The sequence below is a fragment of the Ammospiza caudacuta genome, chromosome 2 (assembly GCF_027887145.1).
Source record: "Ammospiza caudacuta isolate bAmmCau1 chromosome 2, bAmmCau1.pri, whole genome shotgun sequence".
NCBI lineage: Eukaryota > Metazoa > Chordata > Aves > Passeriformes > Passerellidae > Ammospiza > Ammospiza caudacuta.
Genome location: NC_080594.1, coordinates 95,334,786 through 95,348,994, shown reverse-complemented (window position 1 = coordinate 95,348,994; position 14,209 = coordinate 95,334,786). Strand labels below are relative to the sequence as shown.

The 14,209-nt window shown below is 37.1% G+C and overlaps 1 protein-coding gene across 1 annotated transcript in view; it reads left to right on the top strand.

The window, feature by feature from the left end:
* ATP11A (ATPase phospholipid transporting 11A) overlaps positions 1-14,209 on the top strand; it is a 117,838-nt gene that overhangs the window by 53,809 nt on the left and 49,820 nt on the right. The window contains exons 2-3 of the mRNA XM_058825194.1: positions 2,707-2,829; positions 13,662-13,751. Coding sequence (XP_058681177.1) covers positions 2,707-2,829; positions 13,662-13,751 — 213 coding nt within the window. The remainder of the gene's footprint in view (positions 1-2,706; positions 2,830-13,661; positions 13,752-14,209) is intronic.

Sequence of the window (14,209 nt, the reverse complement as noted above, 5' to 3'; positions counted from 1 at the left end):
CTGAGTCATGATGAAGACTCAATGTATGCAGTGAAACTTTAAAAAGTGCTTTTTTGAGCTAGGAGTGTTGTCATGCTGTTTGGGTTGGTTCATCATAATTGAGAGATAATTGTCAAGCTGGGCCTCTGTAGAGGAAAGTAGAAACTGAGGGATTTCTTCTTGGTTTTCCAAGTTTATGAGGCATTTCCATTAGTAGTTTAGGTAATCATCTCTGAACTTAGGAACTTCACTTATCAGGAGTAATCTTTGTGCTGTGTTTGTCTGGAATGTTCTTCTTAATGAAAAATTTTAAAATGTTGTACAAGTTGATGTATTTTACAGGAATATCTCACATTCCCTTGTATTTCTAGCAGTATTAAGTGACGCAAGTGTCAGTAGATAATTTCCGTGCATTGTACATTTAGTGCATTGACAAGATAAATAAGTACTGTGTACTGATAAAATGGTAAAGATACCATGTTTTGTTATTGCCATAGAAGTAAGGTGGAATATAGAAACATTGTCATGCTTTACTTCCTTCCAAACTGTTTTGGCTTGCTCAAAGAATGTTATCTGGCCTTCAGGAATGGGCTGAATGACACTTAACTTTTTGACAAGTCCACTTGGTGGTAAGGGAGAAGTTGTCTGACTGGAAAATCAATGCAACTTTTATACTGACCCACGTCCTAGTTTTGAGCCTGTGCTAGCTGTGGCATGGGAGAAATGTGTGTGCACTCCCACTGAGCCAGGGGCACTTGCAGGGCTCAGCACGAGTCCTGACTGGGCTATTGGTATGTCTTAGGAGGGGCTGTCATCTTTACTTCCTTTGTGAACAGCTTCATATCATGTATTAAGTGACTCTTTCAAGTTACTGCAAGTTTAATAACATGTAAGAAAGAAGTGGGGTTTACTTTTGGCTTTAGTTTTATGCCTAGTATTGAAATTTTGTCCATTGGTGTCTTTTGAACATAATGCCTTCATTTTTCTGTCATGTAAAAATCAAGTAATGATTTTGGGTCCTTTGTGTCTGCTTCTAGTATCTACTTCTGGGATGGCAGAAGTTACTTTTCTTTAATCCTTCTATTTCACTTTACATTTTACTTGACTTCTACTCAGCTATTTTGTGGTTAATAGTCTGTGTCCAATAGGTTTTCTTTTTATATTTTTGATGTTCTCTCCAACCTCGAGAAAGTCATGCACATCACAGAGATAATTGTTTTATTAGCTTAACTGCTCCAAACCTGCAGAGTATTGCAAGATTTTATATGTCTATTCCAAATAAATTATGTAGAAAATGATCTTCGGCTGTGTTGCACTTAAGGGCAGTGGAAAAATCACAGATGTGAATTGATGAAGAAAATGTTATGGTGAATGTTCAAGTTTGAGGACTAAATTTTGTTTTAGGCTTAGTGGCCAAGTGTGTTCTAGTAAAGTAAATGGACCTGTTGATATGAAGACTAGCTAGAAAAGAAGGAGCCATGTCTGTATGACTGAATTCTGTCAAGAACTGCACAGGTACATCCAGCTGCTGTGGGGAATGATGCCTTGCCTGTGTAAACTACCAAAGACACACTGTTTGTGTGGGGTTAGTTTGCTCCATGCCAGTCTGACAGGTCACCTCTAGAGGCAGACAAGCACCAGTGCCCAGGAGCACTTTCAGGATGTATTTAATGTACTAAATACCATGTAGCTGTTGAGGATGCAGAAAATAAGCTTCTCTCTAATATGCTTAATGAAAGAATGGGTAAATGCCTCAGGGCAACATAGAGCAGAGATTTTGAGTTTAATTTATGACATATCTAAATTACTCCAGATTTGACCATATGATGATGTTAAAGTTGCAGATGCCTGGGCTTCTCCAAGTGTTAGGGATATGTTCTGTGGTTCAAAAATGTTTTTCATAAGATAGGTGTGAATTAGACTGTTGACTAAGGGATGGTAATTTTATAATCTATGTCCTCAAAAAATTTACTTCTAAAATGTTAAAAATTGGTTATTTTGGTTTCGTGTAAGTACTATTTTACAGTGATTTGTATGGTTTTTACAGTTAATAGAACACAGAAATAGTAATTTTGGGGAAGCTGTAGGTGCAGTAGAGTTTGATGTGAATGTGAGAATTTGGCACACCTACTTCTTTTTTTCTACAGCTTTCATAGAAGAGGAAGTGCTCTGAGTTGACAAACTGAGGTCTTTTCCTGGCAACCTAAGAGTCTCTAGGCTTGTTCATGTGTGGAGAAATGGTTACTACTAGTATTTCAGGAGAACAGAGTTTCACTTTGCTGCAAATGAAATTCTGAGCTATGACTGGCTAGTCTCAAAATTGTGAAGAATTTGTCATATATTAAAATATTTTAATTAGTACAGATTTTTATTAGTGATGAAAAGAGAAACATATGAATACTTACTAAATACCTAATTTGACTGGGGCTCTTAAACAATTCACCCTTGTTTCACTTATAAACAAAAAAGTCAGAACAGTGATTTTCACGGCTGCTCTTTCATTGCTTTATGGGACAGTGAAGTGCAGTTAAGGAAGAGTTTTGACATTTGACTTGGCTTTGGGTGTTCTGGTGATCTCGAGCTGATACAGAAAAGTGTGAGGGGTCATGTGCTGCTGGCTGTGTATGTGTAGATGGTCAGGCATGTGATTAGTTAATTCAGTGTGTGACTCATGTTTCTGCAGGCATACTGAGTGAACTGACACAGTAACTCTTTTTTCTCCCATAGTGTGCTGGAGAAGAGAATTGGGTGGACAGTCGGACTATTTATGTTGGGCATCGTGAGCCACCTCCAGGCGCTGAAGCATACATTCCACAGAGGTTTCCAGATAATAGAGTAGTCTCATCAAAGGTACCTATATTGTCATTCATTCATTTAGATAAATCAGCTGAAGCTATTATTTCTGTTTATTTTTTCAAGTTTTTTCCTGTATATTTTTTGCTTTTCACAACCAGCAAAGGTAAAATCAAGATATCTCAGATTTCTTCTGGAGAAACTAATTGCTCATTTGTCTCTAAAATGAATAGAAATTGAATAATTTCTCCCATGTTTACTGTAGTACCTGGTATAGTACAATCTTTGAGTAATAACGAGCTTTTCAACAAAGAAAAAAACCAATTTTCATTTGAGGCAATCCTGGAGTAAATAAAATCATCCTAAAAAAAAGACTGCATCCTTTGTACTCGAAAGCAATACCTCAAAGTACTAGAAATAATTTAATTTGTTGAGCACTTAGATTCATCATACTCTCTACCCTGAGTGTCATTCCCTTCAAAAGCTGTTCCTGTGGGACTTTGTCAACAGTCTTCTTCATTCACATGAAAGTGCATCATACTTAGTCTTGGCAGTGTAATACATTTGTGCTGTTTAGAAATCTTCTAGTTGACCCTTACCTCAATTAGTAAGTTTTAACTTCCATAAGATCCAGCAGCTTTTTGTGAGCAGTTGGGATGTTGGTGCTTTCCAGCTGGCTTTCTTCAGCCAAAAGTTTTTACTGCAGTGGCATTGAAATTTGAATGCTTGCAGGTGATGTATGGCTAACAACTCAAGAGCTCCCAAGTTTGCAGTATACTTAGATTTTAATCTTCATGAGCTCTCTTCAGCTAATACAAAATAATCAATTCAGAATTATAGCTCCATTATTGAGAATTTGTTTTTGAACAGTGTCTCAAATCCTCAGCAGTTTTCAGAACCTTGGTAGCATTGTGATCTCAAGGAGCTGAGTGATTACCTTTGTGGACCTGAACACTTGCCAGCCATTAACATCATGAAAGCCAGACTTTTCACAAATGGTGTGTCGGTTCTCATGTGAGATTTTCTATTTGCTACCTTCTTACCATACTTCATTCAAAGAAAGTGTACTAAGCAGAGTGTAGTATTTAGGCATCTTTAGATAGAATGCTTGAATGCTAAGGCAGATGAAGTACAGTCAGACTGGTGCAATGGGAAATCCTGTGCTCTGCACATTGGTTTGTATTGTGTTTTGAGTTACGGAAGAGTAAACACACTTAATGCAAATTTTGGTATTCCTGTGATTTTTTTTTAATTGCATTTGAGATGTATGTAAATAAAGCCGTTGAAGTTACTGCTGATAGTTGTATTGAAATAAAAACATCCTGTTCAACTATGTTTTGACATATTAAGTTAGTGGAAGCAACAAGTTGCTTTGCTTTGCAGCGTGAGATTTTTAAAGTATTACTTAAACATGTGTTGAACTAAGGAATCCTTGCCAGCAATTAGTAAACATATATGACTTCAACCAGTTCAGGATAGAGACTTTACTAGGTTTTTATTTGGATTTACAGAATATTCAGTTAAATATTTAAATGTTAAACTATTTAGCTGTGAATTGTATCTGTAAATAGCCTTTCGTAAACAAAAAATATTAGTGGAAGTACATTTTATATATATAAGATGTTTCTCAATTTTTCTGTTTATTGATTAAACTTGCCTCCTTTAAAAAAAATGTAGGCTGTCTTTGTGGAAGTAAATACAGTGGTGATTTTTAGGAGGGAAGAGAATTCGTGTAAATGCTTTATAATATTCAAGAGTTCCTCAGATTGATGAAAGCTGTTTGATGAAAGCTGTTGCCTGTGTATGAGACCTTCCTGTGCTGTCCCTCTCAAGAGAACTCTGTTTTTCCCATGCTCCATCCCAGACAAGCTGAATAAGGCACTGTTGTGGCTTGACTAGCATTCATGCTGGTTCTCTGAGCTGCTTCCTCTTCCCCTTTCTCCTGTCCTTGTCCCTTGCTTATGAACCCTCAGAGGGGGCACCTCTTACAGTGTGGGGAGTGCAGACATTACATTCCTTCTAAATGCTCAAATGTGCAAAATTAGAATGGCAAATCCGTAATTGTTAGAGTAAAGGTACATGCTCACAAGCACACTGTATAGTGTTACCTCAACCATGAAGGATACTTCCTTCATCTTTCATCAGCAAGACAGACAGTAACTTTCAGCTGGGCTTTTATAGGTGTTTAGTGCTTATGTAAGAAGGTCTGTGATTGCTCTTCAAGGATCAGAAACTCTAAACTTCTAAGTACAGACTTTATCAATTTAAGACAAACTGAGTTTCTAAAAAGGGTAGTTGAAAAGCATGAGGAAATGGCATCAATTTGTCTGTCTGTATGCTGCTTTACTAAAAATGTCATGTCATAATGCCCTGAAAAAGACATCACCTTGCAGTAGTGTGAACCTTAGACCTTACTGGTCCTTCCAAAGGTACACTTTGCTCTGCTTCACCAGAGGCCTCCTGGTGTCAGCAAGGCAATGCTTTGATTCAAGTGCAGAGGGATAGCTCACGTACATTGCAGTGTCACTGTGGAATGTGGTTAATGCTCTGTCTGCCTAATGATACATTCCTGATTGGGAAAAATGATACAGGGAAGACCTTGTCTAGACAAAAGTGTTCTTTTTGTTTGATGTGTCAATTCAATTACAGTATTAACAATGTATTGCAAAAGGTGTATGCTGAAGTAGTAAAAGACAAAAACTCACGTCTTTTGGATAGTGCATGCTGTTCCTTTTACCTTCTACAGACAGTGACCTTTATAACATGTATCCTTTTGTTGATTTAACTTTCAGCTGCTTCAGCTGCCTTGGGTGTTGGCCTTTGAAGTGGCTGTTAGGTACCCTTGATTGAATTTGTCACATGACAGTGCTGCAGCATGGAAAAATATCAGCTAGTAGAAAAATTCCAATGTTTCAAATGTAGAAGAAAGAAAGTAATTGAATTGGCAGGGAGGTGGCTTGCCTTTTTCTGAAAAAAATTATTGACATTTTGATACTATTTACTTTTTGGTGGAATTTACAAATTAAATGGAAACTATGTTAAACTAAGGAGCCATAGCAGCTACCAAAACTTGGTGAGAAGCAACCTATTTTCCTTCTGAAACAGGATTTTACTTTTTGAAAAAAAATGATAAATTATAACATAACTTCTTAGTACAAAACTTCCTTAAGTTTCAGGCTTCATGTTATTGTGCTGGGAATATGATTGTGTATTTAGTGGTCTTGCATTAATTTCTTCTCTGTGAATCCCTTCAATACCTTTTAAGCCCATGTAAATTCTCAGAATAAAGAACAGTTCAACTGTAGAAATGTTTCCCAAAAGAAACTCTCAGCCTTCATTTTCAAACTTTCTGCTAATTTGAGTTAGTAATTTTCAGATTCAAGGATTTCAAATACAGTTATCCTCTGTTTATAATCTTGTTTCTGTTGGTGGTCTTCCATTATATTTCCCTTGCAGGAGGAATAGCCTGAGCCTGTTCAATAATTGTTTATGTAAAAGCTACTGCAGGCCTTTGCTCAGGTTTGGTCTGTCCCTTTTCCTAAACCTGTGCAATCACACATTTTTCAATATTCAAATTCCCTTTTCCTGAAGTTAATCTAATACTTTTCTAGAATTGCTATGCTTCAAGGAGCTGATTTGTTGACAATGTAGAGATTTTCACTTCTTGTTCTACTGGAGTCAATGAATTGAAGACTGATTGAATGCATACATTTCTCTTGAACAGAGGGAAAAATTGTATTGAAAATAACATCTTTTTTGAACCAACAATATGGAGTTCAGAGGAACATGTTTAGTTATAGCTGCTTATTGCTTTCGGAAAAAAAAAACACCCCCCCCCCCAAAAAAAAAAAAAACAAACCCAAACCCATAAAGAAAGAACCACAAGAAAGAGTAAAAGACTTCAGAAATTCTTAGATAGAAGTAATCTGTTAATTGAGAGGCAAGAGTTTTCTGTGTGTCAGAGATACCTGGCAAAATTAGAACATCCACAAATTTTAGGCAGGAGAACAGATTTCCCCCCATACCACCCATAGAGCAGGTTGGGTTAAGGAGACTTGAAAAGGCTTTTGCTCTTCATTTCAGTCTGTGGGTAATCAACACACAGTATTTTGCCTTGGTGGTCCTGTCCAGCTGCAGACTTTTACTGTCATAATTTAATAAAGAGAAATTTTACAGCTACAGAACCCACCTATGCCTGGGTCACCGAACAGAGCTGGAGACAGGAGGGCTTATGCTCCTGGAAGATGATACTGAAGAGTAGTGGGATATGACTCTTGCGTGAAATGCAAGATTGACTCTACAATGTATGCAGAACTATTACTTGAAGAATTTGCCCTAAAGAGGTGTCACTCTAATTAAATGATACATGAAATTACAAAGTGCTCATTTGTGCTGTAGCTTTATTTCTTGTTCTTCCTTATAGAAAAGCAATCAGTTGAACTCAGGTGGGAGACCTGAACCACTGTTATTTCCTACTTTGTAATGCTGTATGATGTATTCATGGATCAGAAGTGATACTGGTTTTGCTGCACAAATAATGCAGTCTTCAGTTGTCTGTCTGTTTCTTGAGGACTTTTCATTAAATACTGATCCTAACATTGATTTCTGTGGTAGTGCCCTGAGATGATAATGCTGTGTTTTGGGAATCCTATACATTGCAAGGCAAAACTTAGCTACCTTCAGTGCTAATCTGATTGAGATGACTCACATTAATCACAGTGACTAATAGTTTAATAAAGTTTAATAATTCTGACATGTTTCAGCAGATGATGATGAAATATTCCTTTCTTTCAGCAGAAGTTCATGCCCTTGTACTGTACCTCTTCCCTGCAGCACTTACTCATAAAAACACACAAAGTGTGTGATTTCTGATTTCTCATTTTGTTGCCACATTTAGAAGAAATATTAATATTTATTGAAGCTAAAGGAAACACTAAACCACCTCTATCAAGATGAGCCCCTTGGAACCCAGCAGAAACCTAGGCTGTCCCACACTTTTCAAAGTGCTGCTTCACAGCTGGCAGCCTTTGGCCTCTCTAGGGCTGTGACATAGCAGTTTCAAAATGAGGAGTTCAAACACAGCCCTGAGCAATATTTGAAAGCCAGAAGAGTGTCCAAAGCCCACAGTGGAAAGAGGCATGGCCGTGTGTTTGTGAAGCCAGTAAATGATTGTGTAGCATACCCTGGGGGGCAGAGAGGGTGGGTAGGCAGAGCTGTGTATGGGACAGGGACTAAAGCAGGGAGTGTTGTGTGTGCCCTTTACTGATGTGCTCTGAATGCAGCTGGAACACAGAGCTCTCCATTTCTGCCCAGGTAATCCCCTGCCTCCCAGCCACCCTGGGGGCAGCAGGAGGTCAGATCCATGCTGCAAGGGCTGAAGGATCAGGTGTGCCCAGCCCTGCCAAACACTGAGCAGGGCAGGAGCTGTTAGAGAGGAGAAGAGTAAATGGACTTGGCTGGCAGTAAAGCTGAAATGCCTCTGAATCAATTGGGCTCTCAAAGGGGCCAGCTGAGGGATTTCAGTACCTGAGCTGTGATGGGAGTGGATGAGTGTGCACTTCTTCCAGGCACAATAATACACTTTCCTTCTGGGGATAACTGTCAGTGCCTAGAGAGAGCAAGGAAAAGCTCTTCTTTGCTCTTGATGATTCTGCTCAGCATGGGATTTCCAGGTCAGAGGCTCTTTGCAACCTCTCTCATGGTCCCAGGAGAAGCCATTTACCCTTCCCATGGCTCAGTCCAGGGTTTTTAGCAATATTTTATCTTCTGCTCTGGTACTGCCCTTAACAGAGCTTTTAAAGTTTTTATGACAGTGTGGAGTGTTCATGTAGTGAAAGAGAAGCAGAAGAAGATAGGAAAACAACAGATCCAAACCTAATGCCAGGGAAGACAGGTGTAATGCTTTTCTCTTTTTAAGTGAGAAAGTCAAGCTTCCTTGCTCTCACATGCTCTTTCTTCAGTTTTCTTAGTATTCTCTGTGACTTCTGTCTTCAGTCAGTCATCCTTGCTGTAAGGTTTTTTTTTCTTTTTTAGAATTATAATTACATAATTACATGTGCTGGAAGATTTGTTTGTCAGAGGAGTTCCTGAAGTTAATAGCCTCTATTTAATAAGACTGGGAGTTGCTGAACAGAGACTACTGAAGATAGACTTGTTTGTAATAGAAATCCTGTTTTATCAGCAACTGGTTTTAAGGAATCCTATGCCAAAATATGTATCTTGGCTTATCAAGTGTGCCATTTGATGTAACTTCACCAACTCTGTTTCATTTTTGCACTTTTTCTGAATGTACTGGTGGGTGTTAATCACTTGTAAAAGCCCTACATGTAGCAGAGCTTTCACTGATCCTTGTGTTGTGAATGACCTTGTGATGTGGAGAAACTGGAATTCATCCCTCAGTGGAGTGATACACACTGTGCAGATGGTGCATATGTTAATGCTTTTGTTAATGTATTGTTGTGTCTTTCTGCATTCATTCCAAATTGTCATAAATATGGCACAACCCTTTTCAAAATATTCCAGTTCTGTTGAGTAACATATAAGCACAAAGTCTGAATTTTTTTTGCTTCGAGTCAAATTATTAATTTAATACATTAAAGAACATAGATGAGTTCTGTTGTAAATTTCCTTTATGTTTATAAGCAAGTCACTTGAGTTATACAAGGCATACTCTCAACTTACTTCTTATGATTTCAGATAATTACTGATTTCCTGGTTTTTTTATACCCTTTGCAATAGTTTTCTGTACCAGTTCTCTATATAGATATACAAATCATGTTTCCAAAAAGTAACATTTTTATAAATAAAATTAACTTTAAAGAAATTGTGAAACTTTTGATCAGACCTTTTTCAGCTATTCTATTGAAGAGGATTACCTATACAATATATGTAGTATTTACATCATTTTAGTAATATAATACTTTGTAAGGTGGTGTTATATATAAAGTGTTATGTTCAGTACCTAAAATGAGACTACAAAAAAAGCTGCAAAGGGACTTTTTACAAGGATGTTAAGTGAAAGGACAAGGGAGAAGGGCTTGAAGCTTAATAGAGGGTTCGTTTAGATTTACCTTGAGCATGGTGAGGCACTGGAACAGGTTATCCAGAGAAGTTGTAGATGCTGCGTCTCTGGAAGCATTCAAGGTTGTTTTAGATGAGGCTTGGAGCAACCTGGTCAAGTGGAACATGTCCCTACTCATGGCAGGGAGGTTGGGGCTGGATGCTTGAGAAGATCTGGAATGTCCTTTTCCACCGAAACTGTTCCATGGTATGCACACATGCCTGCAATCTAATTTTTAAACTGCAGCTTTAAGCTTGTATCGTTTATTGGTAATTGATATAAAAATATGTTCATTAAAAATACTGAAGTCACCATGGACACAAATGAATGCAAGATCAGCTTTTCTCTATACTACCCTGATTTTATTATCCTCAGGATGGATTTTGTTTTGTAGAAGGGATGAGAATTATCATAGGAAGATGTCTATGAACCAGGGCTAAACCAATATAGTAGATATTTTTATTGTAGTAGTTTTAAACATTTATAAGAAGCAGTCAAAAAGGTTGAGTGAAAAGAGTGAAATCAGGGTGTGTTAGAAGAGAGGTGGTGACTATTAAAAGCAAATAATCTGTAAGAAACTGAGGTGTTGACAAAACTCAGTACAAAGTGCTTTTTCGTATAGCTTCAGCTTTTGATGTAAAGTGATTACTTAAGAAACTCTCCTTTTACTTAAGAAAATACCTGCCTCTTAGGGTGGAAAGAGAAGCTTGAAATATGAGCCAAAATTCTGGCATGTGGATACCGAATGGAAAGGTCAAAGTATGGTGTCAAGAACCTGAATTTTATGCCTTGGAATTTGTGTGACTGGCTGTGGAGGTGCTGAAAGCACGATGGTATCAGTAAAGAGCAAGATGGAGCCAGGGGCATGGATGGGAATACTGTGGACCTGCTCATGAGTGCAGAAATACATCAGCACTGCAGCTACTGCAATTATAAATGGGAAGAAAATCTACTTGCATGATGCTGTTTTGACACCAGATTTATCTTACAGACTCTTGCACAGTGCTTCAGATGCATCTGTTGGCACCATGTGTTCTTCTTTTGGCTGGATGCATAACTACTACTGCTTTGTGTCTGATGTGTTACCTCCTGTAAGCACAAAGCAGCTGTGCACTCTGGCCTGTGGGTCTTCTGTAGCACTTGGAAAAGATCATTTAAGCTGTCTCCAACTCGAAAGCTTATCTAAATAATGTTTAACTGTTTGGATAAACTTCTATCATTCAAGTGAATTATAGTGAAAAGAAAGTAAATATACACAAACCACTTTTTAAGAGTTTACAAAGAACATGACAAGAAATTATCTGAAGGAGAGAGATGATAGTACTAACTCTCAGCAGAGTAATCAGATGGATTTAATATGGTCAGTTTTAATGACTTGCCTTTAATTTTTTTTTATTTTGTTTCTGCCTAGCTAGGGTAGAGAAACTGCCTTAAATGTAGCAGTCATGAGATAAATCTTGTTCTGAGTGGCAGCCCCTCGGTTGCTTCTGTGAGGAGTGATTATGTTGGTTAAACATTACTTGCCCATCTGTAAATACTGCTCTGAGCTACTGATGGCTTGGGTAGGGGAAGGTCTGTCTAGACATCTTAGTGTTCTTGCTTGCCTAAACTGCAAAAATCATTACTTGTCTGTTGAAGATGAATGTGCAGAATAAAGACATCCTTAGTATGCCTGAAACCCACAGTCATAAAGTGCTAGAAATTTGTCAGATTGAAAATAAAGTTGTAAGAAGTAGTCTGTTGAAGAAGCATCCATTTTAGGAAGCACTTCTCACCCATTAAAGTGTTCCCATGTAATTCCCTTTTATTCACCTAAGAGAGTTTCTGATCAAAGGTGGAGCTGTGGTAGACCACAGCTTGGCAGGGAAAGGAGTGAACTAAGGTTGGAATATGAGGAGAATTTGATACTAAGGGTAGAGGTGAGCAAGCTTTTATGGATTATTGTTTTAATTGATTTACTTGATTTCTCAATCAGGTACTTTAAATATCTAGTCCAACAGTAAAATGCTATTACCAGATGTTTCATCAAAAACCCTCTAGGAGATTTTAATTAGAAGTTATTACATAAGAGATTACATTTTTATTTAATGAATGGTGATTTGGGGGACTTGTGTAAATAATTGAACTTTTAATGATCAGAAGACCCTTTACCATGGAAAAAATAGTATTTTTATCAAAGTAGCTCTATCAAAGGAGGTAAACAGGAAAATGGAAACAACTGTTTTTCACTTTTCTTTCCCAGCAGGCAGGGATTCTTAAAAAAATAAATGGATATAATTAAAAAACAGAGCTAACTTACCTGATAATGATGAAAATACGCAATTATTGTCATTGAATAGAATCCATATGGTCATCTATCATAACAGTAGTTTTCAATGATCAGCATTGTAGTGCAAGCAAAAATAATCAAGTCTAACTCCTTGTCTCTGAAAATCCCATGTAGCTGGATAATGAGTAGTGCAAACTACATTCCTGTCTGATGAAAAGTGTTCTGATTGCAAGACTAGAACACTTGATTTTCTAGCTGTTGCATGTCTGCATGCCTGAGTTTTGGCTTGCTCACAGGTGATTTAATACTGAACTAGCTATTATGCAGGATTAAGTGGTAACTTAGGGCATATTTAAGATAGATACTGATTTTTGGCACACAACAGGAGAAGAACATTTCATTCTTATGTCTTGCACATGTTCAGGCTTTAACACCCAAGTACAAAGATTGCTGTATATGATGGGATTTCTTATATGTTTAAAGCATATTTATCATGGATACTTTTTGTCTGTAGTTGTAATAAGAGTACTTTCCTTCCAGAGCTCTGTCTTTGCCTTCAGGGCCAAATTCAGAAGATGTCTAGCTCATGGAATAATTTGGTTATCAGCAAGTATAAGTGCGATCTGCCAAGAGGAGACAAGGCACATTTTTAACAGAGCAAATAAATTAGGATAAGCTTCTTACCCCATCTCATTTGAAATGAAAGTTTTATTGGAGTTGTCATTTTATTATGTGTCAATGGATAATTTGGATAATAAGATGGTGCAGTGCTACTTTTCTCAAGCCATTTTTCAAACCTTTTCACACAATTTTAGCTGACATTTTTTTACATGTGTTCCAATAAGCAGTCCTTGCAATGTTTTGCTGGAGCTACAAAGTGAGCTGTGTAAAAGCACTGTAGTTGAAGCTGCAGCAGGGGAGGGGATGGGGACTAGATGATGTTAAGGTCCTCTATCACTTTTACATGACTTTTTACATTTGAAGTTTTCGCATTTACTGTTTGCAGCTTTATGTACTGTTTTCTATGTCATTTTACAGCACTTAGGGTAATTTGTAAGATCAGTACAGAAATATGCAGCCACTTACTCTTATTCACTACTGTAGTCTATCTTGAGTAGTATTTTCGTCCCTGCCAAGGAAGAAAAGAGCTGACAGCTTTTATTTGGTTGTCTTGCTATTACTGTGTAGTTAGCTCTGAGTGCCACCTATCTTGAGTCATGAACACAGCATAAAAGTGAATTAAAAGTGCTCTTTGAAATTAAGGTACTTTTAAAATCCATTAACCGCTTGAAATAAACCATTCCATAACTAGCTAACTCTGGACAAGTATTGTTGCTAGTTGAAAAATTATTACAATCCCTAATACAAAGATTATCACAGTTCAGGAAAACATTCCTATTGTAAGAATACATGATTGTTGATTAAGATTAAAATTCAGTAAATTATTGAACTAACAAAACCACTCCTGCTTCTTTAGTTTATCTTGAGATGTGAATTATAAAATTGAATGTGAATAATATTTTCTTCACAAACGTTCATAATCTGTGCATTTGTTTTCAGTACACATTTTGGAACTTTGTACCAAAAAATTTGTTTGAGCAATTCAGAAGAATAGCTAACTTCTATTTTCTCATCATTTTCCTTGTTCAGGTAAGTGCTCCCCATTTCACAGTAAGTACTGTGCTCTTTCTAAAATAGGAAGAAATTGAAAAAAGTTTTAAAATTACCTGATTTTGATGACCATGGAGGTAAATGGTTGCACCTAGAAAGCCTTTAATCACTGATGATATGACAAAAGGCGTTTTATTTAATTTCCAGGTTGTCAATGTGAAATTAATCTGAAGAGATTTCGACAGCCGCACTAGCTGGACGGCAAGACCTATGTCTTGAAAAAATTGAAAAGAATGTCTGTAATTTTTATTTTGTAATAAACATCCAGATCAGTAAAACTGTTACTATAAATTCTGTTGATGACAGAGTTTTCTTTGTTCTGCAAAAATACTATATTTTATAACAAAATGATGTCTTGATCGCAGTTTTCCAACTGTTCTGTGATCAAAGCTTGTCAGAACTGTTATAATAGGTATTGATATGATGCTTGCTTAGGG